Source organism: Phymastichus coffea, unplaced genomic scaffold (assembly GCF_024137745.1).
Source record: "Phymastichus coffea isolate CEN01 unplaced genomic scaffold, Cenicafe_Pcof_1.1 PCOF00158, whole genome shotgun sequence".
Taxonomy (NCBI): Eukaryota; Metazoa; Arthropoda; class Insecta; order Hymenoptera; family Eulophidae; genus Phymastichus; species Phymastichus coffea.
The window spans coordinates 17,014-44,304 of record NW_026706969.1 but is presented as its reverse complement, the minus strand read 5'-3'; the positions used below and the strand labels follow the sequence as shown (position 1 = coordinate 44,304).

Genomic DNA, 27,291 nt, shown 5'->3' with positions numbered 1-27,291 from the left:
AATTCGTTTATGGTCGTTCTTCCACGCCAGTATTTATCAATTTTTGGATGATACGTTCGGTTGTTCGAAAGAAGAACGTTTTTAAAAATTCACCAAAATTTTTTTATTTTTATAAGAATTTACAGGATCAGGTTGCATACCAAATTCTCGAAGTGAAATTTGAAGCTCGCCGCCCTGCACTTTTGACGAAGAGCAATGCGGTGCGAGAACGTCTCGATACAGTCAATTACATCCCCTCCCTAATAAAAACAAAGACAGTATATGCTACCCTTGTACTAACTGAACAAGGACAACGCTGGTGGAAGAGCGTCAGTATTACAGGTCGTGAACACGTAGCGCACGTTTGGCGCATGACGTAATTGTATTGATCGCTCGAGGAGAACTGTCCTGGACAGAAGCATCGGCAGCGACGGAGTGTACAGCCAGTGTAGGCACGTAGATAGAGAAAGAGAGACAGACGAGCGGGTAAGGGAGAGAGAAAGAGAGAGGCGGCATTAGTGGTAGCGTTCGGTGCTCTGTGCACTCGCCATCTTGGACGAATCATCGAGTAGCAGAGCGAGAGCGAGCGGAGAGGAGAGTGCTGTGTCTGGCGTGTGTGTTTAAGACGACGACGTCGCAAGCGGCGAGCAGCGCGGCACACACAGTTCATCCACCCCCTGTCATCAACGGTTGTAGTAAAGTTAACGCACGCAAGCGACAAAAAAAGGAAGAAAGGTATCGCAACCATCATCATCGTCCGCACCATTGAGAGCCAGGCAGAGAGAAAAAGGGAACGAGCGAGCGAGACAGAGTCATCAGAGAGCGAGAGAGATCAAAGAGAGAGACACGCGCGTACGCGTCCGCACGCCTTTGCCCTTTAGTGATAGAGAGATAACGAGAAGAAAAGAGCGTCGTTGGGACTCTGCAAGGCCCTGGTTTTTCGTGGAATCGTGACACCCATTTGGACGGACCAAGGTGAGTAATAAATGCTGCCTGGCGCCGTAGCGCACACACTCAGAACACGCACCGCGCTGACAGAGAAAGAGAGAAAGAGAGAGAGAGAGAGAGAGAGAGAGAGAGAGAGAGAGAGAGAGAGAGAGAGAGAGAAAGAAAGAAAGAAAGAAAGAAAGAGTAAGTGCGAGAGTGACAGAGAAAAAGAAGACACACGGCACAGGAACAAAGCGTGCGCTTCTCGGCTTTTCGCTAAAGCCAAGTCCGAGCGAAGGTCATGTGATGAATACAACAAAACGCACCGCGACCCCCCCAACGACGAAAATGAGAGATAGTGCGACCGATGCATTTTTGCGTGTGCTTACTAATGCATTGCGTCGCCTTAGACTAGGCATTATATAGGTACCCTGAGTGCGCGCTGTGATGCCGACACGAATCATCATCGTCGTCGTCTACACGCACACGCAGGCGGAGAGAAGGTTAAACAGTCAGGAGAGAGTACGCTTTTGTAAACAATTTGTTTGTTTTGGCTGGCTGGCAAAGCTCGAAGCATTTATTGCGCGCCCTTAATTCGTATCCGCCAGATTCCATTCCGTGCAAGAACATGCGAGGAGCTGCTAAAGAGATCCGTTCCAAAGGAGCGAGAAACACTTGGCTCCCTCCCCCTTGTGCCCCCATTTATAAATAGATTCCTCCAGAACCGCGCTTTTCTTAACTCGAGAGTACACAGGCTTGCACCACTTACTGGATAATTTTTTCTTTTATTATCTACATGTGTAAGATGTGAACACAAATTCATGTATAGATGTATGCCTTTTTCCTCCTTTCCTTGTTGCAGACAAAGGGTTCGTTCGTTGGGTCTGAGTGGTACTAAATGGTTGCCTGCAGACAGCATGTCTACTCTGTCGGGGATTGCGTCGAAGGGGGAGAAAGGAAAGACAAAGTACCAATCGATAGATATCAATAGTTTGTACAGATCAAGCAGGGTAAGTTGTTGCATTCTGCATCACAGATATCAATCTATGAACTATTGTATTAATTGTGAGGCTTTATTGGTATGATTAGGGAGAATCTTTGGAGCAACACCAGCAGAAAAACACAGTACCCCGTAAACATGGAATGCAAAGCTTGGGAAAGGTGCCCTCGGCGAGGCGACCACCTGCTAATCTGCCCAGTCTGAAAAGTGAAACCAGCAGTAGCGATCCAGCTGTCAGTCTTGTACCTACTGGCGGAAGTGGTTGGGCCACAACCAAGGATTTAGCATCTACAACTAATACTGTAACAACAATATCAAATACTCCATCTGACAACACAGCTGTAAATATTAATCTTGTACAAGTAGCCACAGTCGGAACTGGATATAGCGAGTCTCACTGATACTAAACTTTTTTTATAGACTAACGTATCACCGGCACAATGTATGACAGGACCTCCATCAGTAATATCACAACAGCATCCACCACTGCCAGGGCAACAGAGCAGTTCACATCCATCCGAAGCAGGAAACAAGTCATCATGGAGCGCGATAATGAGCAGGCCAGGAGATGTTGGTATGTATCCATTTGTATATCTTCCTTGCTATCAAATGTTAATCAAAGAAGTTAAACTTATTTGTTGTAAATTGTTTGACAAATTTGATATATTGAGGAAATATGAATACTTTTTGCCCAACATTTCATACATTCTAAAAAATCATGAATTCTTCAGTTATAAATCTATGAAAAACCATATGACTCAAAATTTAGGACCTTAAAGTAGAGAAGAATATATTGGCATGTGTTCAACGGTATTTGCGAGTGGGCGCGTGTGTGTGTGCGTGTGTGTTTTAAACAAAAATCGATTGGCTGTGGCTACAACAGTTGGCTACGCGGGGCTCGTGGAGTCAGGTCGAGGTGGCGGTCGAGGCGGTGCAGGCTTGAGCTTTCTCGCCCATCAGTCACCACAATTTCAACACGAGTTTCCAAGCCTGAGCGGCGGACAGTCATCCTCCTTGGGCACAAGCCCACCAACAGCCAATCATCCACAACAGCAGCAGCAACAAAATCAGATCTCAAGTGGTGTTGTCCAGCACCAATCAATGCTGCAGCAGCAACAAAACTATTCTCACAACCACTCAGGTGGGCTGCTGCTATGTGCTGCTTGCCACCTTTTGGTTTCCTTTTATTTTTGTTTTATTACTTTTTAGATTGTTGTAGTTTCTGCACTACACGTGTACATCTAGACTGAGTGTTTGTTTTCTATTGTTGATGTTTTATTTTAAGATTTCATAGCTCTTAAAAGCTATTAGTTTTTACAAGTAACATCAGTTGTCTTAGAATCGTCAAGATTTTAGTCTCATGTCTGTTTAGTCGATATTTTTTATTCAAAGGATTATCTTCTCCATGTTTATTTCACCTTCTCATGTGTTGTATAGTAGATTCCATAAATGTGTTTTTTTATACAAGCCGCACAATTCTTGATTTAGTTTACAAGCGTGAAAGAGGGAATGAAGATTTTATTTTCAAACAGATAATGCCAAAGCATTATTCATCTTGGTATCATGTTTGATATACTTTTCATTCGTTCTATAGTTACTTCAGGTTTTCAATAGCTATTTTTAATTAGATAGGATATATATCGTTGTTTATTAGTGCACTATCATTCAGTAAATGTTATGTTATAGACATGCAAATTCTATACAAAACAACATTAATGTATTAGTCTTTATTTTCATTTAGATACAATGTAATTGCATTGAACAAGTCTAAGAATGAGTATAGTGTAATGAAATTGATCGTTTATTTTTTCGCAGGAGGTGGACCCACAGGACAACAACCACAACAAAACCGAGAAAACGCACAATATGGTCCAGGTCCAAGTCTACGTCCCCAAAGTAAGTATATCTTGCTCACTGGTGAAACGACATGTCCAGATTCTAAGAAGTATTAAAGTCGTAAAATTTGGACGCTCAGTCCCAAGAAAAATACGTAAATACCACTAAATAATATAAGAAAATCACTTTTGTTCAGCCGAAGGAAGCTGGATACAAGGTGGAAGCCGAATAGCAGGAAATCAACAGCAGCAAGGTGGTGCAATAGTTGGTCCTGGCGTGGTCGGGACACCGAATATTCCGGTGGGCCAGGTCCCCCTGGTAGGTCCAAATGCGGGGCCATTATCAACTGTTGGCCAACAGCCACAAGACAGCTCCACTGGAGGACGTGCGAGCTCGGGCCCATCGCCAGCCATAATCACGGGCCCGGCAGGCCAGCCGAATAATCAACCGTCACAGGGACCACCACCCAATATGCATCACTACAGAGGAATCATTCCTCCCTTTGTAAGTTTAACATTTTTCGAAAAAATTGTTTGAATTGAAAAGATCTACTACAACTGTTTCACTCTATTACATATGATTTAATGGCTTAAACTATTTTTAAAAAGATAGAGATTACATACAAATAGGTAAGAGATTACACCATTACCGATTTTTGAGAGATTTGGCTCTCATTTCTTTGGAAATTTTTTCATAAATTAGCTGAATTTGAAATTTGTATGTAAATTACTACCAACATCTAGTTTTAATCAGAAATTGAAGTTGAAAACTAGAAATTTATGTTTTAATTTTAATAACTCCCTTTTGCAGCACTGTAGCAAAAACCATTAATCATTTAACAAACTTTCTTGCCCAGATGTACAGGGGCAATAATTTCCCAGCACAATTCCCTGCTGGTGGTCCTCGTCCTCGCGGTAATTACCCCGAGGCACGTGGTGGTAGTGGTGGTCCCAATGCTCGCGCTTCGCCACCAGTTGAGAAAGAATCAATAATCACTCGACCTATCATCAAGGAGGAAGATTTGTCGCGTATGGATGACATCTCGCGTGATGCCGGCTGGGCCGCGTCCGATGACATCGACTATAACCAGAAGCTGACTTTCAGTGATGACGAGCCCGACAACGAGTCGTCCGACAAGAGAGACGATAACCACCATTATCGAAGGCAACATCAGCATCAACACCAACATCACGAACAGAAACAGGAACAAGAGAATAAACATGCCCAAGATGAAAAGGATCATGCTAATGCTAAAGAGCAAAAAGATAGTAATGGTGGTAATGGACCACCAATGAGGTCGTGGAATAATCAAGGGCCACTGCCCAGAGATTATCGTGGACCACCCCCAGCTGGCTACTCACCACAGCCTTCCATGCGCCCTGGACACGCTATTAGACGTAAGCTATGAAACTTTTCATTAAAAAAACAGAAAGCTATAAGATTATTGCAGTGGATTTACATAATTTTTTTTGCTCCAGCACTATTAAAAAGCTATTGTATTACATTTTTTTCATTAAGTTAAAAATACAATATCAGTAGCAAGATAATAGTATTGTGTTTTTAATATAAATTTTGAAAATCTTCGAAAAGCTATTGAGATAATAGTTAACTTAATGTTGAAGATCCAGAGTAAAGATATTAAATTGAACATACTCATTCTGAGCAATAACAGCAATAATAAATAATCACACTGTCATAAGTGAATTGAATATTAGCTTATATCTTATTAGAACTATAGTTTTATGGGTGCAGTAAATGATTTACACTCCAACTTAGTTTTGTTTACTTGTGGGGAAATACAACAGTTGGCTTAAAAAAATACTAATTTTTATTTTGTTTTGTTTATCAAAACAAAATTGTCGGGTCTTTTTGAAAGATAATTATAAGCAACAAAAGTAGTTGTTATAAAGCGTTGCTTATTGAGATGCAATTATTTACAATTTCATAAGATGTTGTTTGTATAATCAACGTTAATGTCTGTTGAATTTGTAGAAGACGAAGAAGAGCTATGGAACCACCGAAGCGAACGCGTGAGCGAAAACATCGCGTCGGCGGTTGAGCGAGCTCGTCAACGTAAAGAGGAGGAGGAAAAGCGTTTTCAGGAGTTGACAAAGCAAGCCGCAGCCAAAAAACTGCAGGATCTTGAGAACAAGTTGAAAGAGAAGCGTAAAAAAGACGAGGAGCAGCAAAAAAGCAAAGATCCAAACGATGCGAAGTCAACGCCGGCGATACCAGTACCAGAGTGGGACAGCCGGTTTCGTACTTCGTCGACCGATGTCAACAAGGATCAGCCACTGCAGCAGCAACAGCAGCTGCAGGCTTCAAGCAAACAGGATTCGACAAGTGAGTTCCGCCAGATAGACCGTCCCTCTTTCGTACGACAATCGTCCGGTGATCAATCTACTGCTACGTCGACTGCGACGTCGACAGCGGCGACAACGTCAGCTGCAAGAGAGCCCGCCTTCTCCCGGCACTTTCAGAGCAATCTGCCGCCACGCTTCCAAAAGCAGCAGCAGCGAGAGGCCGCTGAACGTGGAGGAGGTGGCACAGGTGCGACCAACAACACCAATACGCGGCTTACGCCCAGCCCCTCGCAGGCAAACTTACCCTTCTCGCAGCAATACGACCCAAGCCGATGGGCCCATAACCATTCTAACTCATTGAGTACGTGTCATTGAGCGACATTTAACTTTTCTTGCCTAGATATTTCTCTTTATCTTTTTATTTGTCGTCTCTATTTAACTCGTTGGATCTTTTTAAGTTCTTCTTATTTTTCGTTAATTTATTCGTTTTTTTTTCTTCTTTTTTATGCACTGGTTTCTTTGTACCTTGCACATATAACTCGCTTGTATATATACGTATATATATATTTATTTATTTATAACATTTTTAATGCTTAGTACTGAGTATACAGATATATCGGCTTGTGATATTGTTCAAGTAGAATTAGGCGTATACCTATATCATTTTGAAAATTTGATTATGAAGAATGAATTATCCACTACTAATACTTCTATTGTTGCACAATCGATTTTATACCTGTAACGCTTGCACAACCTTTTTCTATTTGCGAAACTCACTCTGTCAGCATTTCATATTGTCGCAACTATCTGTCTGCCTATTTCAAACGTAGCTTCCCTGATTCGAATCCTTCAGTAGTACACGCTTGTACCTCGTTTGTCTTGAGGACATTGATTATTGACTATACAAAAGATAGGATTAAAAAAACATTTTAGCTTTTCAAAAATTGGCGAAATGTACATAAGAAACCGATATTGTTTTGAAGTATAGAAGCAACGCGAATCATTTTAGTGATAACATATGACTGAACGAACATGTGTTTGAAAAAAAATAATGATAATAATAAAAATAAAAAGATTTGTCAAGAATCTATATATGAATGACACAAAAACTTAAATTGGAAAGTCTTTGGCTACGAATCCATGCTCCAAATCAATGACCGTAAAAAATAACACATTAGTTACGCACTCCCTGCTCGTGCTATAAAAAAATTGATCCACCTCATAAGAACATCCCGGAATGCTTTATATGTAGTCGTTAATCAAGTATCCTCGTCACAACCCCCCCAAGTATCCACTCTTGAAGCCCGTGTCTTGCACTGACGCTGGCGCTCGTGCGCTTCTTACAAGCTTGACTAATCCCTTGATATTCTTTCCAACCAACAACAATAGGCAAGTCAATGGCTCCAGTGTCTGAAGATAGACGTCGTTCCGACGAACGTCATCGACCTAATCGTCACGGTGGAGGTGGAGGTGGCGAGCGTGGCAGTGGCCGTGACGGTTACTACGACGATTATCCACCGCGACGAGGTGGTGGCGATCGTGGTGGTGGTGGTGATCGTTTTGGCAAAGATTACGATTACGAGGACAACCGACACACTGGCAACTGGGCCGATCACGCCGAGAGACGAGGATATGATGATAAGGATGGTAGAGAAAGGGATCTAAGAGACAAGAAGGATTACGACAATTATTCCAAGGTGAACCACTTTTATCTAGCTTCTCTTTTTTTCTTTTTCGGTCGAAGGAATTTCACATGGGACGCGCGCTCTGTTTCTTACCATTTTTTTTTGTTATCTTGCAAACGAGAGGACGTTGGCAACGATTGAATACTTGATTGGGCTATTTTCTTTAACTTGTTTTTACAATCCTTCGTATTGACTTTTTTGGTGAGATTTCGTCCAGACGACAAAAAAATTTTGTTAGTGACTTTAAAATATTGTTTTCAAGCCTTTGAACTCAGGTTGTATCGTTTAACAATTTAAAAATAAAATTCTGTCGATGTGTTCGTGATTCTTTTTATAGCGATGTTTACAACTGTTGTGGTCTATGCAAAAAATTGCAATAACATTTTGTTTCAAAGACAGTACGTAAATAAATAGTTTGTTTAATTACAATAAATGTTATTAAACTATAAAAAAACACATCACAAGTTTATTAAGGTTCTTCATATTACTTCAATATAGAGAACTTTTAATTCAATACAGTTGCTTTTTAACGCAGTGAAGTAATAAATATATTATTAACTTTCAGGATTACAACGAGCAAGCGGCTAACAGAGACCACGGTCGTGAGTCGAACCGCAGCGAGAATTCCGGCGGGCCGGAATGGCGCTCCTCGCATGGCGATGATACGAGCAGCAGTAATAATCAACGTCGTACCGAAGAAAACCGTCCTCAACGTCCAGACTCTCGTGACAGTCGTGCATCCCGTGATTCTCGTCAGTCTCTCCGAGGCGATGACGATTTCCATAAAAGTGGTTCGTGGGCCAATGATTTCTCGGACTATGAGGAAGGTAGTAAGAAAAATTTTCGAGACGAGCCCTCGGCACCGCCAGTACGAGATCGACGCCAGCCGGCCGGACCGGTGACCAAGGACAAGCTCGACCAGGAGGAGATCAAGCGTGGCATGACTTCTTTGAAACGAGGTGGACCGGATCCAAATCCTAAGAAGGACCAAGATTCCGGCAAGAGCAGCATCGAGCAGCAGCAGCAGTCATCGTCGATGACTGGTGGTAGCGAGGCCAATAAAAAGGACAATGATGTTTGGAATCGAAACAAAAGCACGCCTGATCCTATCAAAAGCAATACCAGTTGGGCGGACTCCATCCCATCGCCTACTTTTGAGAAGGAGGAGGAAGAGAAGCGTTTAATGGCGGCACAGAACAATGATGCCGATAAAAAGATTGGCAATCTGAAGCAGGGTATGGAAAAGCTCAATTTAGATGGTAATAAGCGCTCGAGCAGCGACCTCGACGCTGAGAAAGATGAGCAGAAGGATGACAAGCGTGACAAGAATGCCCGTAATCGGGCCAGCAGTAGCGGTTCTCGCGGTCCACGTGGCGGTGAGCCTCGTGGAAATCGCCAATGGGGTAGTGGACGCGAAAGCAACGTCAGCAATCAAGTGCCCGTAGGTGGTCAGGTTCAGGGGAGTGGATCCTTCAGTAACGCTTACGGTCAACGCTGGCGTGGCAACGAGCCTCCTGCTCGCGGTGGTGGTGGACGTCGTTCTGGCGGCAACCGGATGGGCGGTAGTGGTCGTTCCGGCAAAGGTGGCAACTACGAACGTACTGACTCGGAGCTGAGTGGCGACGAAATCATCCGCGAGGGTGGTGGTGGCAGTCTCGAGACAGGCAAGGATGACAGGCGGCCCTCGACTGCGAGATCGCCTAAACCATCTGCTCACAAGGGCGAGAAGGACGAGCGGAATCGTAATGCCGCTTCTACCAGAAAGGACGAGGCGCCGCGTCAACCCGGCGAGTTCTCTCAACCCCCTAAGAAAAACGAACGCAGCGCGTCCGACTTAGACTCCAGGCGACCCGCTCGCGAAGGTTTCGCCCCTTCCGGTGAACCATCGCGGCGTGGTCGCGGTGGATTTCGCAACAATCGTGGAGGACCGCCAGCAGCGACAGCAACAAGTGGCGGTAGTAGTGGAACAGGAGGCGGTGGCAGTGGTGGCGCACCATCGAGCGCTGGGTCCGGCGGGCGCATTGAGGGTTATGGGCCGCCCCCCAGCAAGAGCCCCTTTTCCTCGGGCGACGACAATAAGCAGTTCAACGTCGACGAGTCCGGAAATAACGCTGCAGATCACCACTCCGAATCAACCGACGACAAAATTATAGCCAAGCAACAGGCACTCACTGCCGGTATCACTGGTGGCAGACACACGAAGTCGCCAAATCAGATGAATCAACCGCTCGACGCTCAAGGCAAACCTCTCAAGAAGGACGACTCGAGGTCGAAACGCACGAGAAGCGGCAGTAGGAGGACCCGAGGTGGCGGTGGAAGAGGCATAAATGCGGCTAACAAGAATTCGGCCGACATTGGTGCCGAGGAGTGGGAGACTACATCGGAGAATAGCGAGGAGCACGCCAATGAGAAAAAGGACGGTCACGGTGGTCGCAAGGGATTTGGAGGTAGAGGTGACAGACAGAACGCCGTTGGTAATAATGGCTCGCAGCACGGTCGAGAGCCCAGAGGCAACAGAGAGCCAAGAGGCGACAAGGGCCCAAAGTCTTCCAACCCTCAATTGGCGCGTGACCGTGCTCCGGTCTCCGAAAAGGGTCGTAATTCAGGACCACCCCGTAACCATAACATACCGCCATTAATGCAAAACTCGCAGGTGCAGAACGGAAGACCAAGAAGTCAGGGCTCTGCTAATAGCGGGCCTATTGGTAACATAAAAAATATCATCAATAAGGACACCACGGTCAATCGTATCGACGAAATCAAATTAAACGATCCGAACTTGGTAAACCAGGCACTAAATGATATCAACAAATCCAAGGAAAAGAGGGACGTTGATGTCGATAGCAACTGCGTCGAAGAAGGAGTTAGTGCTGGCGATGACAAAGTTGACGCTGATGGTTTCCAAGAGGTACGCTCGAAGAAAAATGTGAAAGATTCGAGGGGTCAGCAACAGAAAGACGAGCAGCAGACTTCAAAACCCAGTGGTCGTCGTGACAAGGAGCGTGAACGTGATCGTTCAAAATCCAAGAGCAACGGGGCCCAGAATCAACAAGGTTTAGCTGGTCAGCAGGGGCAAAACTCGACGAGTCAGACGATCGGTCAGGCAGGTGCTGGAGCACCGCCCAAGCAGTACGAGCGCAACGCCAATCGTCAAAAGCTCGCGCCGCGATTTCAGAAAGCCAGACTGGCCAAACAGCAGCAGCAGCAGGTCGACGGCGCTGACGGCAAGCCTCTGCCCAATGCTACTAAAGAAGGTGCTGCTCCACCTCCGCCTGTTAATGCTTGGGACAAACCGTTCACCAGTGGATCTCGTTCGCCCCCGGCCGTGCCGGCTGATATTCAACTAATGTCTGGTTTGACAGCGGCGGCCAGCAATGAGCAGGACTCTACTGAGCGCAATTCACCGAAGGTCGTGGGAGAGAAGTCAAAAGATCAGTCTCAGGAGAGCAAGACTGGGCAGGACGCTACATCGTCCCCACCGGTGCACACGCTCATTTTCGAAAACACCAACTACACGAAGAGCACAAAGAGCAACGTCACGACTCAAGGCCCTAGCGACATGGCCATCAAGCCCAAGTACTCTAACCACGTGAAACCCAAGCGATCGAGCGAGCTCGATGACGAGAGTTCACAGCTGCAGCAACAGCAAGCTCTCGCTGTCGCCTTCTCCAGCAAACCTAGTGATCTCATCAAGGACAAGCAGCCCGATCCTATTCAGATGCCACTTTCGTTCAACAACAAGGAGGACAGCTCCGACATGAAGCTTGACTTTACTTTTGATTCGGACCTGTCACAACTGACCGACGATAAGAGCAAGACTCTGGGCATGCCTAGATCGATGCATATCACAAGCGGTCAGAGCACCATCTCACCGTCTACGGCCGAGCTCAATTTGAAAATTGCCTCGGTAAAGAAGGTCTGGGAGAACGCACCACCGATGCCGACGGTTGTTGAACACGAAGTCGATCAAAATGTCGTTAGCTCGGCTAATAGCTTCCCGCAGGCGTTCGAAAACAACGATGATGACAGCTACATAACCAATCAGCAGTACAACCAGGGTAATATGAAGAACGAGATTACCACGTCAACGAACATTTGCAAGGTAACAATTCACCTCATTCCTTTTTCATTCATTGCGTGCAAGTTGGATAGCGGTAAGATTCATACAGCAAAAATCCTCCCTCTCTTCCCCTCTCCCTCACACACACACACACACACACACACACACACACGCGCGCGCGCACGCGCACGCGCGCGCGCGCGCACAAAATCGAACTTACCGGCCTACCATATTGCACCCACGCACGCACTGACTCATTACCGTTCAACTCACGCGACGCGCGTTTAACGGTGATGGGCGAAAAAAAATATTCATGTCCCATGAGGGAAGATCTCTGACTCTCTGCCTGATGCGCAGCTGGTTCCCCCGCAGGTGAAGCCGCAGCAACAGACGTCTGGTGGTGGTGGGGTCCAGCCGGGTTCCTCTGTCCCAGGTCCAAGTCCTATTGGTCCTGGTCAAAGTCCTATTGGTCATCCCCCGGCTAATTTGCAGGGCCCATTGAGCCCTCCGCCATTCAATTCCACTAGTCAACCGTCTCATATCAATTATCAGGTGAGTTTTCTTTTTACTGAATGTTATTAGTAATTGTCTCCTTAGTCTAACATTAAAATAATAACCTATTAGATAGCATGATGTAACAATTCTAACCCAATGAATTAATGAGAAATCTCTTTTGGAAATTTACTCAAAAAGAAAATTACACAGTATCCGGGCTCTCAGGCTGCGGCGGCGCAATACGGCAGCATGTCAGCGATTCCCTCGCCACCGGCAGTTCTCTTTAACACAAATTCAGGCCAGTTGCCGGCCCAGGCTGCAGGCGGCCTTTACGGTGCTTTCCAGCTAGATCAAAGCCGTTCGCCCTTCACTCAATATCCACCGTATGCAGCTTCGCTACAAAGTTCATTCAACCAGCAAAATATGTACCTGCAGCAAGCGCCTCCGCCTCACGCACCTAACGCGCCTACGCCTGATATTTATCAAAGCAACCTTTCGCAATATCGACTTGTAAGTAATTCGATTGATAGTTATAATAGTATTCTCTTCTCGCTATTGCTCTGTTATTCAGTTTTTTCATGTATCTTTGAATTTAAATTATACTCTATTGATATATGCGACGTGAAATTTATATTTTAAAACCATTTTGAAACTTTTAGCAGACCGCAGCAGCTGCACCGCCATTCGGTCAAAACCAACAACTTAGCAACAATCCGAACACGGTACTCATAAGTTCATCGTCGAATTCTCTGATGTCGGCTAGTGTCAAGCCGACTTCTCAACCAATCGGTGCTATTGGCACAAAAGCTCCACATTTCCAGGCGCCTTCAGCTCCTCCGCAACCAAATCAAGTGAGTTGTATTTCACACTTAATATTCGTTGCCCTCCAAATATTGCATTGCTTACTTATTTCGGTTCGTTAAAACACAGCTGGCATACATTCCGTACGATCCCAATCAAGTATTAGGAGTGAGTGGCAGCTACATGGGCAATTCTCAGCTGGTTCAGCGACCCGGACCTAACGTCCAACCGTCGGCAAATAATTATTATAATGCTACCTCGGCGGATGTGTTCTCGGGCTCGCAAACGGGTTACTATCAACCCGGTGGCGCTGCCCAACAAACTGGAGCACATTATAGCCTTCAGGGTTTCGGCCAGCACAGCCAGAGTCTTACTACTGGTAACGCCGCACCTGTGGGTTTGCAAAATTTCAGCTCGCAGTTTCTCTCAGGATCCGGACTGCAAATTGCTGCCGCCGCGGCTGCCCAACAGTACCGCAATCCTACTGGAGGACTGCCCGGTCCTGCAAATGCTGCAGCTACGTTTCTGAACAAGCATCAGCAGCAGGATCAGCCGAGACAACTTAAAAGTCCATCAGGCAATCAGCAAGATGTACTTGCTTCAGTTTTCAGCTCAAGTGAGAGTCGTACATTTCATTATTGTGCATCGATTGCTGTTTAGGTAGACCTTACTCACGAATAAATATTTCTTTAGCGCCACAAATTCCATCCCCAAAATCAAGAAAACAACAATCTTCTTCACAACAACCACAGCCAAGTCCGACCCAACACCATAAATTTCAGCAGTATCAGGGCGTTAGTCAGTCTGCTCTGGTAGGCAGCTACAACAACTACGTAAGTACCACTTCTATAAATATCTATAAAAAGTGTCTCTTAATTATAGTAATAAAATTAATGTTTTTGATTTACAAGTATTTACCGTAGTAAACGTAATTGAAATTGGATTTTGTAGCAGAATGTGCAGCGTGGTATGGGAATGCCGCGTGGAGGTATTCAACCATCACAGCAACGTTATCCGCCACCGATTCAGCGACCAGTTGTACCATTCCCCCCGGGACCCAATAATTCACAACAGGGCCAGCAGCAGCAAAACTGTATGCCTAATCAGCAGTCGCAGATGAATCGTCATAGGCCTAACATTCACCAGCAGCAGCCGCGCAACATGAAAATACAGCAGCAATATTACTCTGGGCAAAGTGAGATTTAATGCCATTTCACATTGAAGCAAAGAATCGTTTATTTTTAATACGCTTTGCGTCTAATTTTTTTCATGTATTTGATTTGACAAGAATCAATTATTAGTATAAATAAACGATTCTAATGACGATGAAAATATTTTAGCTATTAAAAATTATAACTTTTAAATTATCGAATTCGCTGTAGGCAACGTGAAAATGGATTCCAATGATAAAGTGGACTCGCACAACGATAAAATTAACGATGTTAACACGGCAAGCCAGGCAGGCCCTAACAAGAATAGCGCCAATCTATCCGAGACCGATAACAAAGAAGAAATAAGCCAGCAAAATGAGTAAAGGAGCCACTACATACGTAATCATCACTGAAAGCTTGCTTATGTAACTTCTAATTTTTTTAATTACTCTATACACCAATATGCGTCATTTAAAGCAAGGATACGTCAAACTATCAAACCTCGGCTTGGAGACAAATAGAAACAAAAATTGTATGAACGGTCGTTCATTAACTATAACGATTCTTTAGAGTATGGCAAGATCAAAATAGTGCACAGCTATTATCAATGCACTCACAAACATAGATAAAACTAATACAGAGAGAAATTTTATGTTGATTTATTCCATTCAAAGCCGGGATGCTAAAACCAATTTAGCTGAGGCAGTCTTTCAATTTGATCATTTAATTAAAACGACATTCGAGTGGTACTCGTTGTGTCATTTCATCTATATGTCTTAAGTATTAGCACAGCCCGAAAGTTGAGTGTTGTCATCAGTGGGAACTAAGTTTTAAAAAGAAAAACAAAATATGTTGGAATTATGTGCAACGGAAATTTTTAAGTCAATCGCTTCGGAATGATCAGGCAAGATATTTAATCTAGCTAGATCTTTAAATATTCGAACTCGCGAGTCTTTCAGACAGATCAGCATAACGACTCGTCGCATCCACAATGCGACATTATAAGCCGAAGGGAAAAAAGTGCTCAGTGGTTTTTTTTCTTTGACGATGATGATGGAAACATGGCAAACAACTTATAAAGACTGTTTTATGCTCTGTTCGAAAGGTAGTGTAAAATATGATGAATCAGTGATGTGGTCGCTAAGTTTGTATAGTAGTCCTCAAATAATAAAAAAACAATTGTTTAATGCTGTATCGTCCGCAAATCAACCACGTCTTTCGCGCACCGGTTACGAAATATTCACTATTTCTAGCTATTTCACGCTTTTAAAGTGTCGGAAAGTGCGGCGCAAGACTCACTTTGTTGCCAAGGCTGATCAATGATTAAACAAAAACTAAACTGAAAGAAGCGTTCGTTTGCTGATAAAAAAACGCAAAAATTGTACATTTTTTCAGTTACTGTTCTTATTAGATCGTCTATAAATACTATAATTAATATTATATTAAGACGAAAACAAAGATAATGAATAAAAGACATAAGTTTAATTAAAACTGAATTCTAAGCATTGCTCATCTCATTACTATCAAATCGACAGAACGCGCATTAAGTCACGGTCTTTCGAAAAGCCGCGACAGTCATGACGGAAAAACAGACTGGATCCGATTTTTTCTTTTCTCAAGATACGGAATCTACTGCCAGTCGTCACGACGACATCCAATACGAATGTTTTTCACGATAGGTAATATATAAAATATTTAAAAAAATAAATATAACACGATTCAGCGAGAAAAGAAAACTACGCATCGGAACGAAAAGTCGGATATATAAAAGCGTACCACCGATTCGATTGGTGTAACCGTATCGAATGTGTTTTAAGGATATATTCGTAACAAAAAACTTTGGTACGTTATTGTAACTTTATTCATGTAAAAAATGCATATGCAAATAACCTGGATATGTCTTTAATAAAATCTAATGGATATGATACAAACAACTCTAGACAAATGTAATGCGCAAAAAGTTTGCTACTGACTGTTAGCCGTTTGCTGCGCAATTGTCGCTCAACCGGTGTCGACGATTTTATAGATAAGAAATGAAGTGAAAAAAAGAAAGTTATCAGAAGATTCTTCTTTTTCATGCTACTATAACTATTATAAAATTATTATTAATTAATTATCATTTCTTTTCTTTCCTAATTGTTAAAAAAATACACATTTGTTTACACGTGTACATTCGACGAACGACGATTAACGATGTAATGTATCGCCGCTCGAACAGGACAAAAATGCGTAAAATAATACATGTAAAAGATTACAAGGGTACTCGGTTAATCGTTCAAATAACGCCTAGTGCTTTAGAGATGTCTGAAATGGTTAAGAGAAAAAATAGAAATGCTATTATCCATTGCGTCCCCCTTTATTCTTTATTTTTTCAACGGAGAGACGAAAATTGTGTCCAAGGCACTGAACACGTGGGTTATCGATGCGAGGGTCTGCTTTTTCATATTTGCTCTTAGGACCAATGTAAGACTGGCCAATTGATAATGAGTTCTTTTTTTGAGTATTAGAGAAAAATGCGAGATTTATTTGTAAACGATAGTCTAGAGCTCTACGCAAGTCTTTGTTTCTATTATTTTTTCTTTGCTTTAACTCTGACATTGTGTAATTTAATTTTTATCCTTAAAACGAACAGTTTAATTTGTCTCAGTAGTAATTAATGAAGCAAGCGTAAGCGCATAGCCTACTCCGATAACGTTGTATGATTATTACTGTGACTGACAATACGTGTCCTGTAGATATTGTTTTACTCGAAAGACTGAAAGCTTGTATGTTTCCGTGGTTTTTTTGCAAAAGAAAAATAATAAGTGTGCCTGCATGCACACTGCCAAGATGGGAGGCTGTCTGTTATAAACGAATCTGTTTAGCTGCGAATAGTCGTTTGTTTATTGTAAGTTTATTCAGCCAATGCGAGTCGATTTTTCTCGTGAAGAAAAAAAACATTGAGATCGAAAAAGAGATATCAGTGATAAAGGTAGACCCTTGGATTAAATCAGCCCCCACCCGAAAGTGCCTATAAATTTTTTTATCTTTCCTTGAGTTGAAAACTGAATACTTTCTTGAGACGAATGTTATGCACCTACGACGAATGATTTACTGTAAAAGATCAATAAACATTAAATAGAGAAATTATTATACTGAAAAAGGAGAAAAAAATAGTTTGTTATTTTTATTTTCTCTTTTTTCACTTTCTATTCGCAACATCGCGATTTTCATTATTTTTTGCATGTTTCAAAGTCTTGATTTTTTTGTCTTGTTCTTTAGGTTTAATTACCTATGTACATCTAAACGCAGAATGTGAGTTCGCTGGTTGCTCAAATGAAGAAATAACTATTTTACTTTTTGTTTCAACCCAACTTGCTTACTGCAGTGAGATGTATTATTTTTCTTTTTTATGTTTCAATGATTAGTTGGCGATGTTCAATTCGTATTCAGAATCAGAATAACGAGCGAAACTAATAAAAAATAAAAGACTTGTGGATAAGTGGCAAGAAGATATGGAAAAATATGTAGCCTTTTATTTGACACTGTAAGATATTTAATTAATAATAATAAAGAAAACGTTTACAAAATATTTTCGTGTTTTGCAGAAATAAAGGATAAAGAGGCGAATTATAAGCCTCTAATAATTGAAATGTCTAATGAGTAACGATTAGAGCAAGTGTGTATCAACTCATCGAAATCATTTTGTCGTATCGATGTATTATTATGACTTTGATTTAATGATAAAAAAGTATATAAAGATGAATCGATCAATTATATATGAATCTATTATAGATGAAGATATGCCATAATAATCCAGGTTTTTTCCTTCGAAACCATTTGTATATCCTCTTGTACGATGTTATATTGATGTCGGAGAAATGAACCATTGATTTATATGTACACAAAATAATAATTGAAAAAAAAAAGAAAAAAAAGACGCGAAAAAATTTAAAAACGGAAATATTCTCAGTCGTTTCGAATGTGAAAGAAAAAAAATATATAGAGTGAGTATATTCGCGAAGTATAAGATTTTGGGCTCGTCGTGGGCCGTAAAATGACAATTTTTAGGTGGATAAATTTGTTGGATGACGTTTGATATTAAAAGTAAATCGATGCCGACAAGAGAATTACCCAGAGGACAATTATAACGTGGATGGCAATTGATGAATGAAAGAAAAGTATAAGAAGAGTCGTCGTTACGTATAACGAATCAATGCACTATGGACGAAATACAGAAATGAGGGAAAAGGAGAAGATAAACACGAAATAATGGCATAAACATTACGCTTGCGGTGTAATTATTGTCTTTAGCAGCAATGAATTGTAAATTAAAAGTACCTGGTTGCAGTCGTAAGCGAGCAACTTGTCTGGCAAGCGCTTGGTTGCGATTACAACTTTACTTTGGAAAACAAAATCGTTGAAGTGTTGCCTTTTATTTCTCATCGTTACCCTCATATTGCATCCTTCACGTTTATACGTGCGCATATTTTATTTTGCGTGTAAGTTGTTATTAAAAAATATTCGGTTTACGTGTTTTACTTCACAATTTGTCAGTTCTCTTTTATCGCTACCACGCAAAGTCACAATTTCAAAAACTATTTTTTTTATTTTTATTTTTCACGACAAAGAGTAATTTAATAAATTTTTACGTTATTTTAGGGAAACATTCTTTCGCGTTGTCGCATTGAAACACATTTACAACTTAATGTAAACACTAATTCATCGAGTACTATTGCTTCTTTATATTAGGTTATTGTTTTATCGAGTAAAGCGAGTTTGTGAAAAGTTGGTTTTGTTTACCATTTTTATCGAAATATAGTATTGCTAAATTGTTTCTAAGGTAATTAATATATCCCCATATGTCATCCTATAGCTGTTTGCTGTATTCGGTATTCCTGGAGCACTCGTTACCTTTGTTGAAAGTTTTAAGATTATTGAATTCTGATATTTTATCTAAATTGGTAAATACTGTTTGACTGTTTGAATAGATTTACAGTATTCTTTGTTTATATTTTTCAATTCATATATTTATTCTCGTTTACGCATGCGTTTTGGTATATCGGAGTATTCGATCACGCATGCGTATTGGCTTATCGGCGTCTCAGTGAGAGACCCACCGCCATCTAGTAAAGTAAAGTAAAGTAAAGTATATCGGAGTATCCACCGCCATCTACAGTAAAGTAAAGTAAATTTATTTAGAGATAGCGACCCACACCCACCCCACCGGCCACCGTTATCTATACTAAAGTAAAGTTTACTGTCCCGCCGACGTAGCTATCACTACACCACACAGTAGTCACTACCGTTCACGGCCATTGTACGTGGTCAACACGGTGAATGACAATGACAATTGATTTCTGAAAGTTAATATAGTCGTGAAGGTCGGCTTTCTCGTGGTCAACAACAGTCATGGGCAATGAAAAAAGCGCTCTTAAGGGTTTAGAGATCGATGACAAGGCAATTGAGATCACCGACTTCTGGACTCATCATAGTTCTATCATACAGAGCTCCAATCCTCAAAGTCTGTCTGTTTTTGTCAGTGAGCCTTCCCTACATTCTGATTGTAGTTTTGGTAAACCCTCACCTCTAGAGAAGGCAGCTAAGGTATGTTTTTGTTTTATTAATTTTGATTTTTTTAATTTTCAATTACACTTATCAGTTAGACCAATCATTGACGTCTACTATGTTTTGATTTCAGAACTTGATGATCCATAGGCATCCTTGCATCCTAAAATATGTATCCTCTTGGTCAAAAGGAAGCAAGTTTTTTCTAGCAACAGAGGAAGTAAAGCCATTAGTTCAAGTGATCGGTTCCCAAACTACTTTGCAAATTTGTATAGGATTGCATAGTATCTTGAGAGCATTGCTTTTTCTCCATGAGAATGCCAGTGGCTCACATAATAATGTCTGCAATAGTTCTATTTATGTGACTCCAGAAGGTTCTTGGAAACTTGGTGGTTTGGAATATTTCTGTAGAAATTCAGATATAAATGCTGCTTACTTTAAGAAAATCAAGACATACCGCTATGAGAATGCCATATCACCTGATGAAGATACTGTGATGCAAACTATTTCTGATGATCCATCAGCTATTGATAAATTTGCTTATGCTGTCTTATCAGAAGATATATTGAAAAACAAGAATGAAGGTATTATATGAATTTTTGACTTTGACTTTTCTATTTCTATTTTATGTTAAAGTTGTGCTTAATTTTACTTTTAGACGATGTTCCTGGCTTAACAGATTTTAGAGATATGTGTAAAGCAAAACTTAAAGATATATCACTGTCTTCTCTAGTCAACCACCCATTTTTCACGCATGATTTTATGAAAATCTATGCTTTTTTGATGGAATTACCTTTAAAAACTGAGCTGGAAAAAGAGTCATTCTTCTTGTATGTATTCATTTCAACTAAATGTATGCAAATATAAACATGGTGCTAATTTTTATTTTGATTGATTTAATTTTAGAAACTTAGTATCACAGTTACAAAATTTTCCTGAAAAAATAGTTGCAGAACAGTTAGGCAAATTATTACTGTCGAGAATGGTTTTATTAGATCCCACTGCACAAACAAAATTTTTGCCATTTATTCTAACGCCAAAAGGTGTGTATTATAAGTTATTTTTAAAATAATTTATGAATTATCTATTTGATTGATACATTGAATTTTTCTAGATAAAGAAGATGATCCTGGCCTTTTGACAACTTCAACATTTCAAGCTTGTCTAGTTCCAAAACTTTTACAAATGTTTTGCGTTCGCGACGGGCCAATCAGAATGCTACTGCTCAAGCACATGAACTCTTTCATAAAAGCATTTCAAATTGACGATTTACAGAGGCGCGTGTTGCCGGAACTCCTTGTTGGAATCAAAGACACTGATGACGTTTTAGTTAGCACTACTTTACGAGCTTTAGCAGATTTAGTTCCTATTCTCGGTGCAGCCACGATTATTGGCGGCAAACGTGCCAGACTTTTCACCGATGGTCGACCGAACAAGACACAAAGAAACAAATCAACTAAGCGAGTAACGTTTAGCACTCCACCAAAAACAGTAGAGTCGCCAGTTACGAGTTTGGAGGAGCCACCATTGTACTTACCCGAGAGACCGTCACCCGATGGCGGTGAAGACAAGGAGGAGGTGAATTTCGGTTCGGCCGAAGAAGAAAACTGGTCCGACTGGGAGGCCACTGAAGCAAATAACTTGGAGATGACCACAAGTAATGGTGGAGAAACATTCGATACTCTCGTTATAGAGGAAGAATTGGCGAAGATTCCAATGTCAACGTCAATGTCGATGACTAATTCCTACCCGAAGAAACCTATTATCGCAGATATTTCGGAGCTAGACATTAAGCATTCCAAATCCATGAACAATGAAGTACCGGAAGAGATTGATTTCTTCACGGATATGGAACCAGTAATTCAAAAAACACAGATTCTGCATGTCGAAGAAGCTTTACCAATTCAGTCGGCGACGACTGTGATGACGAATAAACTCAATTTGGCCATGGAGAGTACAGAAACGGAACCTGACGGATGGGGTGAAGACGACGATTGGGAAGTCGAAGGTGACAAGTAGAATTTGTAGTAAGCGACTGAAAGTTTCGTTTTAGCATAGACTGTTGAGTATTGAGATAAGGAGAATCGGAGAGGCATTGTAAGTGCAAATGTCTTTCTACTTTCTTCGGTGTTTTGATAATATATGAAAAGTCAGCTGTTGAAAAGTTGTTTATGTACACACACACACACACACACACACACACACACACACACACACACACACACACACACACACACACACACACACACACACACAAGCATAGTTTTCGCCATTTTAATATCGCGCATATCTGATATTTATTTTGTTTATATACTTGTAGCGTATTTTTGTAACAACGATTACAGGTGCAACCGAGAGAAGCACTTTAGCTTAACTTACATACTTGTAAATAATCGTTAGAAAATGTATAAATCTTGATTGATTATTGTAAATATCTGTATTGAATATATTTACGAATAATACATTTTTTTTCTCGAAAAATCTAAGAGATCGAAAAGTGTGAAGATGGTTGGGCAATACAAAAGGAAACGATCAGTGAAAGCTCACACGTTTTATTCTTAAGACACTCACAAATGAGAGCTTTTACATGATCTTATTCGCGATGTGTTTGTTTCGGCAAGAAAATTATGTAATCGGACTTGAATTGATAATTTCGTATAAAAGTAAATAAAATATAACAAGTAACAAGAAAGTTTGCATTTATCACGAATGCATCCGAGTAGATATTGTCTAACTGCAAGAATGGTTGTTCTCTAAGGATTTCTGTTTTTTTAGTACTGGTTTGATAGATTTTGATCCTCTTATAAAATTCACCTCGTCCCAGAACGTGTTCTTAAAAGCGACCTGTAATAACGACGATGTACGATGATTGTTGATTTTTTTATGAATTGAACAATAAGGCAATAGTTTGCTTGCCTCATTTATTTTTGAAACAGAAAGAACGTTAGAAGTGAACTCGTAAAATACGACTGCAAAGGACACCACAATGCCACCTCCTAATACGTAGAAAACACCAATCAGTTGGGTTAGAGTCATCGGCGTGGGAAGGTTCGAGTTATCGTCCTGCAAGAAAAATGAAATGACACGGAATGTACGAAGTTATTTACGATTAGCTAAACAGCGTTACATTAAAATGCAGCTTACAGTACAAACAGCGCCTTTCTCAGTCCACCACTTTTTGTACAAGTTCTTGACCACCGAGTTCTCGTTGAGCATGGACATTACTTTATCGACTTCCATTGTATATTTGAAATCTGCCAATAAATTTATCATGCAGGATTCATTAATGTTCATAAACAGGAAGAATCTTATCATAAATAACAGTGTTGGGCAAATTTATATTTGCGACTAGGTATTTCGTTATTCGTGTGGTGTCATTGAGCAAGTTTCGATATACACTCGAGCACGAAGGCAAAAACTTGAACAAGTTAGAGAACGATTCAAGTTATCGAACTCTGGAGCTACTTGAGTGAACTAATCTATAAATATATTTCTAAGTTTTTGATTTTTTAATTGAAAAGCTTGAGATATGCAGCTTGGCAGCACGTAACGCAATTCAATGGAATGTGAAAACGATAAAATGGTTGAAAAAGAATTTTGAGGACGTTACTAGTGATCTGCTACAAGATTTTTAGGAAAGTAACGTCGTTACACGATCTCTACAAATTGTTCGCGTGTAACGTTGTTAAGCCACGGTTTTACCGGCCAACACTGACGAATGAGTTGAATAATCTTACTCGAGGAGTAACCGATGGCATAAGCCTTTTGATCGATCAAACCACCCGCTTGCTCGATATTACAGATTCGATGTTGGAAGTACTCGATGGTCGGTGACTCCGTGAAGAAAGCATAATCGTTCTCTTCGTTTGCAACTAGCTCGACTCCTTTTTCATTCTTATCTACCATCCACTTGGAGGCCCATTCCGGATCCATCATATTCTCGTAGATCTGCCGATTCTCGGGGTCGGTCGCGCTCTTCGGGCAAAGTCAGGCGCGCAGATACATCTCGATATGCACAAGTCTGTAAGGCTGTTGCGGCTTACCTCGAAGTACTTGAAAGTGGCGCCGCCTAATTTGGCTCCGTATTTGATTTTCGTTTGATTGTACAGGTCTCGAATGTCGCGAACGATCACTTCGGGTGTCTCGATGGTCAGGAAAGCGGCCAAGTTAGCGGTGTAGGTATTGGCGATGATCAAGCAGAAGAACCACCTGTCGCATTGCACAAGATTCACTCTCCATCGAGACGCTTCCGCGTTACAAAAAAGAAAATGACGAAGGAAAAGCAACTAACCACCATCCCGCTAGGCATCTCGTCGATATTCCTCTGTAAGAAAAGAAGAGTGGACATTAACGAATGGGTCCGCGGAAAAGGCAAAGAGGCAAATCGGAAGGTACATCGGCGCCAGCTCCGAGCCCTGCTGCATGAGAGCCCCAATGGTGAACCAAAAGGCATTGTCGATGGAAAATTGATTCTCCAGCTCTTCGGGCTCGTCGATGCAGGGATAGGGGTTGGTCCATTCGGGCGGACTGAGCCGACCGAGGACGTAGAAGAGAACCGAGACCACGACCCAGGCGAGAGCCAGGCACATCCAGACGACGCTGTTGAAGGGCAGGAAGAACGAGTACCACGTGGGCGCCGCCTTCTGCGGCTTCTTGTACAGAATGCTCATGCCTAGGTTCATGAAGACCGTGGAGAAGCGTATGCACTGGGCGCGGTTTTCCGTGATGGTCAGGTCCGTGATCGCCATGTCCATCTCCTTCGGTCGAACGACAGGATCAGCGCCTCGCTTGGCGCCCGCGAGTGGCAAAATACCTACGTTTTCGAGCAGCTTGGCCATCATGCCACCGCACGTGCACTGCTTCGTGCTGTTGTCTTTCGAGCATTTCCCGTTGTCCCCGTCGTCTTGCACGTAGAACGTGTAGTTGAAATTCAGATCCTTGGCGATGGCCTTGATGATGTCGATGACGAAGCCCTCGTAACGGGCGTTGCCCGTCAACATTTTCGAGTGATTCACTTTCTGCGCGTACGGCGGGTTCTGAAAGGTATCTCAGCTTTCGACGCTCGTAAGCTCCTACGATATTGCAAATCAATGCGAACAACTCACGATGGTTATGAGGATTCGGAAGTGTTCCTGTGTGACTTCGTTGGCGAGACTCAATCCGTCGAAGCCTCGATCGGGATGCCAGGTGCCGACCTTCGCCAAGCCAGTGTGATGAAGATTCAACACGTCGAGCTTGAAATTCCTGCGCAGTCCATCCGCGTCGAACATCAGCGGCCCGGTCAAGCCGTTCAACTTGCTCTGCCGACACGAGCAACGATCGCACAGCATTATTCAGCCCGGCGCCCGCTCGCTCGCGAATAGCACTCACGGACAGGATGTAATTCCGAAGACTGAGTCCCTCTGGCCAAGGACGAGCCTGACTGTAATCCTCGGGCAGCTTGGCGCCGCCGCGGCCGATCGGATTGGCGTAAGCCAAGTCCTTGTAGCCCTGTGCGAACAGCGCAACGGCGTCGAACATCAGAGCGTCCTCGACACGTAGTTTGTCCACCGACTCTATTTCGAAGTCGTGCAAATGCGTGCCGACGAAGTTCGAGACAAATGGATCGTCCGGATCGACTAACCGCAAACCACTGATGTTGGCTCCGGTGTGCTGGAATGGCCATAAGTCGATCGTCTGCAGATCCTGCTTGGATACTTTTATTAGATTTCTTACCAGCCAATCATCTAACTCTTTATTACTCACGAAATGTTCATAAAATTTTTGCAAGTGATAGTGGCGAACCGAGTCATAAGAGCTACGTTTTCCGAATTAATGATGCGAAAGTAATGGTAACTCTTTGTTTGTTTTAGAGCAACTGTTTTGAGGCGTACCAAGGAGGCAACCAAGTATTTGTAAGAACAGCACATTAAGCCAACTTCTTGCGCTTGTCTCATGACGCTGACGAGCATGTGGTAGTCGCAGTTCAGGAGAAAATTCTTGTGACCAGACGATTTTGCAGCCAGTAGTGGCTCACTGCATTCACACGGCATTAATTTACAGTAGCGAGGAGAAGCATTTCGGCATTCCATCTTACTTCATTAGTTTTCATTTACCTAAAATTTGGTCCGCTGCCTAATTTGAAAGCTCGAATGTCGTGGGTGTACGGGGGACGCATCGGATAGACTTTCAGGACGTCCCGGAGGGCTATCAGGTCGTCCGTGTCGCCGTACAATATCGAGAAAGATTTCCATTGAAACTTTTTTATCATCTGCGCGTAGACCTGGCCGATGAAAGAGTCGAACGATTGATTTTCGCAAGTGATTCTGACGGCATGCAGGAGAAACAGGAGAAGCGAGTGCTCACGGCGGCGAGCGCGTTCGGGTCCGGGTAGAGATTGATCGGTTTCACGGGACCGGGCGTCGACCTGCTCCCGCGCCCGATGACGATGTGCGGTATGTCGTGCAGCGCGCACAGCCCTTGCGTGTAGACCGATGCGGTGCGCTCGTGGGGACCTATCACCGAGGACAAGCCGAGTCCCTCGTCTCCCGACGACGACCCATTGGCGCCTGCCATTTGGCCGACTAAGCAACAAATGCCAAATTTTTAGAATTCAAAACAGTTTTATTCGTAGTTGTAGTTCATAATTGTAGTTATGGCTCTGAAGTAATAATGCAATTATCTTACATTGTCACTCGTAATAAATTAGATAACTTTCTTTTGAGTTCAGATTTCTCATAACTAATTCAATGGTTATTTCAAAGTATACTAGGGAATGTTCTATTGTAAAATATAAATATAACGTTATGATATAACATACATGCTGAATAGAAAACAATGAAAAAAGGTTTCGAAGTACGTATGGACATATAAAAATGAGAGATCTATTCCGAGTTGACCGAAAAAGAAGAACTGTTAATCGGATGAGTGCCAAATTCTGTAGTGGTTTGTATAGACATTCACTTCACGGAACTTGATTGAAGTATATATGCGCAAATAAGCCATAAGAATCACTTGCTCATCTGCGAATTGAGTAAACTGGCAAAATAAAAATTAAAAAAAAACAGACGTATAAGAAGGGCGTTCCAACACTTTTTGTAGATGTAAATCAAGTCGTCGCCAACTTGAACGGCCTTCGCCTTGATTGCAATCCGATGATACAGGCTCAAGTCGACGTCGTCGTCAGCGTTGCGGATGAGCTCGCAGATCTCATAGTCGCGCGTGCACTCGTTCACCGTGTTCACTGCCAGCAAGAACGAGCGGCGCATGAACGCGTTCTCCTCGAAAAATCCACCTGCGCTCGATTCGTCCAGATAAGCCTCCACGCGTCTCGCCCTCAAAACATATACTTTTCTTTTGGTCGCAAAGACGTCTCACCTAGAACGGCTGTCGGTACACTCGCACTGCCAAGCGCATACACCAATTGCGACGTGAAAGCAAGTAAAAGACAGCGAATCCACATGGCGATGATCCCATTCTAAGCAGCTACTTCATCTGCAGTTATGCCGCTTTCGCGTTGTGCATTTAC

The 27,291-nt window shown here is 42.3% G+C and overlaps 3 protein-coding genes across 11 annotated transcripts; 2 read left to right on the top strand and 1 right to left on the bottom strand.

Moving 5' to 3' along the window:
* Positions 1–434: 434 nt before the first annotated feature.
* LOC131672793 (protein PRRC2C) lies at positions 435–18,686 on the top strand. Of its 9 annotated transcripts, none has more exons than XM_058950260.1 (18): positions 435–954; positions 1,769–1,916; positions 1,996–2,247; positions 2,327–2,480; positions 2,790–3,047; positions 3,722–3,802; positions 3,939–4,246; positions 4,599–5,139; positions 5,735–6,406; positions 7,435–7,742; positions 8,296–11,832; positions 12,148–12,342; positions 12,484–12,795; positions 12,948–13,136; positions 13,216–13,702; positions 13,780–13,919; positions 14,050–14,281; positions 14,469–18,686. In XM_058950260.1, the coding sequence occupies exons 2-18, from the start codon at positions 1,824–1,826 to the stop codon at positions 14,618–14,620; spliced, it is 7,911 nt and encodes a 2,636-aa protein (XP_058806243.1). In that variant the 5' UTR covers positions 435–954; positions 1,769–1,823; the 3' UTR covers positions 14,621–18,686. The 9 variants fall into 9 exon arrangements, with proteins under 9 accessions (XP_058806243.1, XP_058806240.1, XP_058806239.1 ...); XM_058950257.1 differs by having other exon boundaries at positions 14,038–14,281; positions 14,469–18,684; XM_058950256.1 differs by having other exon boundaries at positions 12,945–13,136; positions 14,038–14,281; positions 14,469–18,682.
* Positions 18,687–19,433: 747 nt separating this feature from the next.
* Positions 19,434–22,432, top strand: LOC131672757 (protein-associating with the carboxyl-terminal domain of ezrin). The gene is made up of 5 exons (XM_058950193.1): positions 19,434–19,823; positions 19,918–20,368; positions 20,443–20,614; positions 20,691–20,827; positions 20,899–22,432. The coding sequence occupies exons 1-5, from the start codon at positions 19,629–19,631 to the stop codon at positions 21,801–21,803; spliced, it is 1,860 nt and encodes a 619-aa protein (XP_058806176.1). The 5' UTR covers positions 19,434–19,628; the 3' UTR covers positions 21,804–22,432.
* LOC131672756 (glutamate receptor ionotropic, kainate 2-like) lies at positions 21,962–26,977 on the bottom strand. The gene is made up of 13 exons (XM_058950192.1): positions 26,854–26,977; positions 26,130–26,347; positions 25,880–26,046; positions 25,658–25,799; positions 25,155–25,469; positions 24,890–25,084; positions 24,602–24,820; positions 24,180–24,541; positions 24,076–24,108; positions 23,828–23,993; positions 23,522–23,759; positions 22,929–23,038; positions 21,962–22,847 (listed from the first exon to the last, which is right to left on the bottom strand). Exons 2-13 carry the CDS (start codon positions 26,337–26,339, stop codon positions 22,515–22,517), a joined length of 2,490 nt encoding a protein of 829 aa, XP_058806175.1. The 5' UTR covers positions 26,340–26,347; positions 26,854–26,977; the 3' UTR covers positions 21,962–22,514.
* Between the last annotated feature and the right edge of the window lie 314 nt (positions 26,978–27,291).

Coding starts and splice junctions, on each gene's coding strand:
- LOC131672756 (XM_058950192.1), bottom strand. CDS start 26,339: ATGGCAGGCGCCAATGGGTCGTCGTCGGGAGACGAGGGACTCGGCTTG. Junction 26,047..26,129: donor ACCCGAACGCGCTCGCCGCC/GTGAGCACTCGC, acceptor TTCATCGGCCAG/GTCTACGCGCAGATGATAAA. Junction 23,994..24,075: donor AGATGCCTAGCGGGATGGTG/GTTAGTTGCTTT, acceptor GCAATGCGACAG/GTGGTTCTTCTGCTTGATCA.
- LOC131672757 (XM_058950193.1), top strand. CDS start 19,629: ATGGGCAATGAAAAAAGCGCTCTTAAGGGTTTAGAGATCGATGACAAG. Junction 20,369..20,442: donor ATTGAAAAACAAGAATGAAG/GTATTATATGAA, acceptor TTTTACTTTTAG/ACGATGTTCCTGGCTTAACA. Junction 20,828..20,898: donor ATTTATTCTAACGCCAAAAG/GTGTGTATTATA, acceptor GAATTTTTCTAG/ATAAAGAAGATGATCCTGGC.
- LOC131672793 (XM_058950256.1), top strand. CDS start 1,824: ATGTCTACTCTGTCGGGGATTGCGTCGAAGGGGGAGAAAGGAAAGACA. Junction 5,140..5,734: donor CCCTGGACACGCTATTAGAC/GTAAGCTATGAA, acceptor TTGAATTTGTAG/AAGACGAAGAAGAGCTATGG. Junction 6,407..7,434: donor TAACCATTCTAACTCATTGA/GTACGTGTCATT, acceptor CAACAACAATAG/GCAAGTCAATGGCTCCAGTG.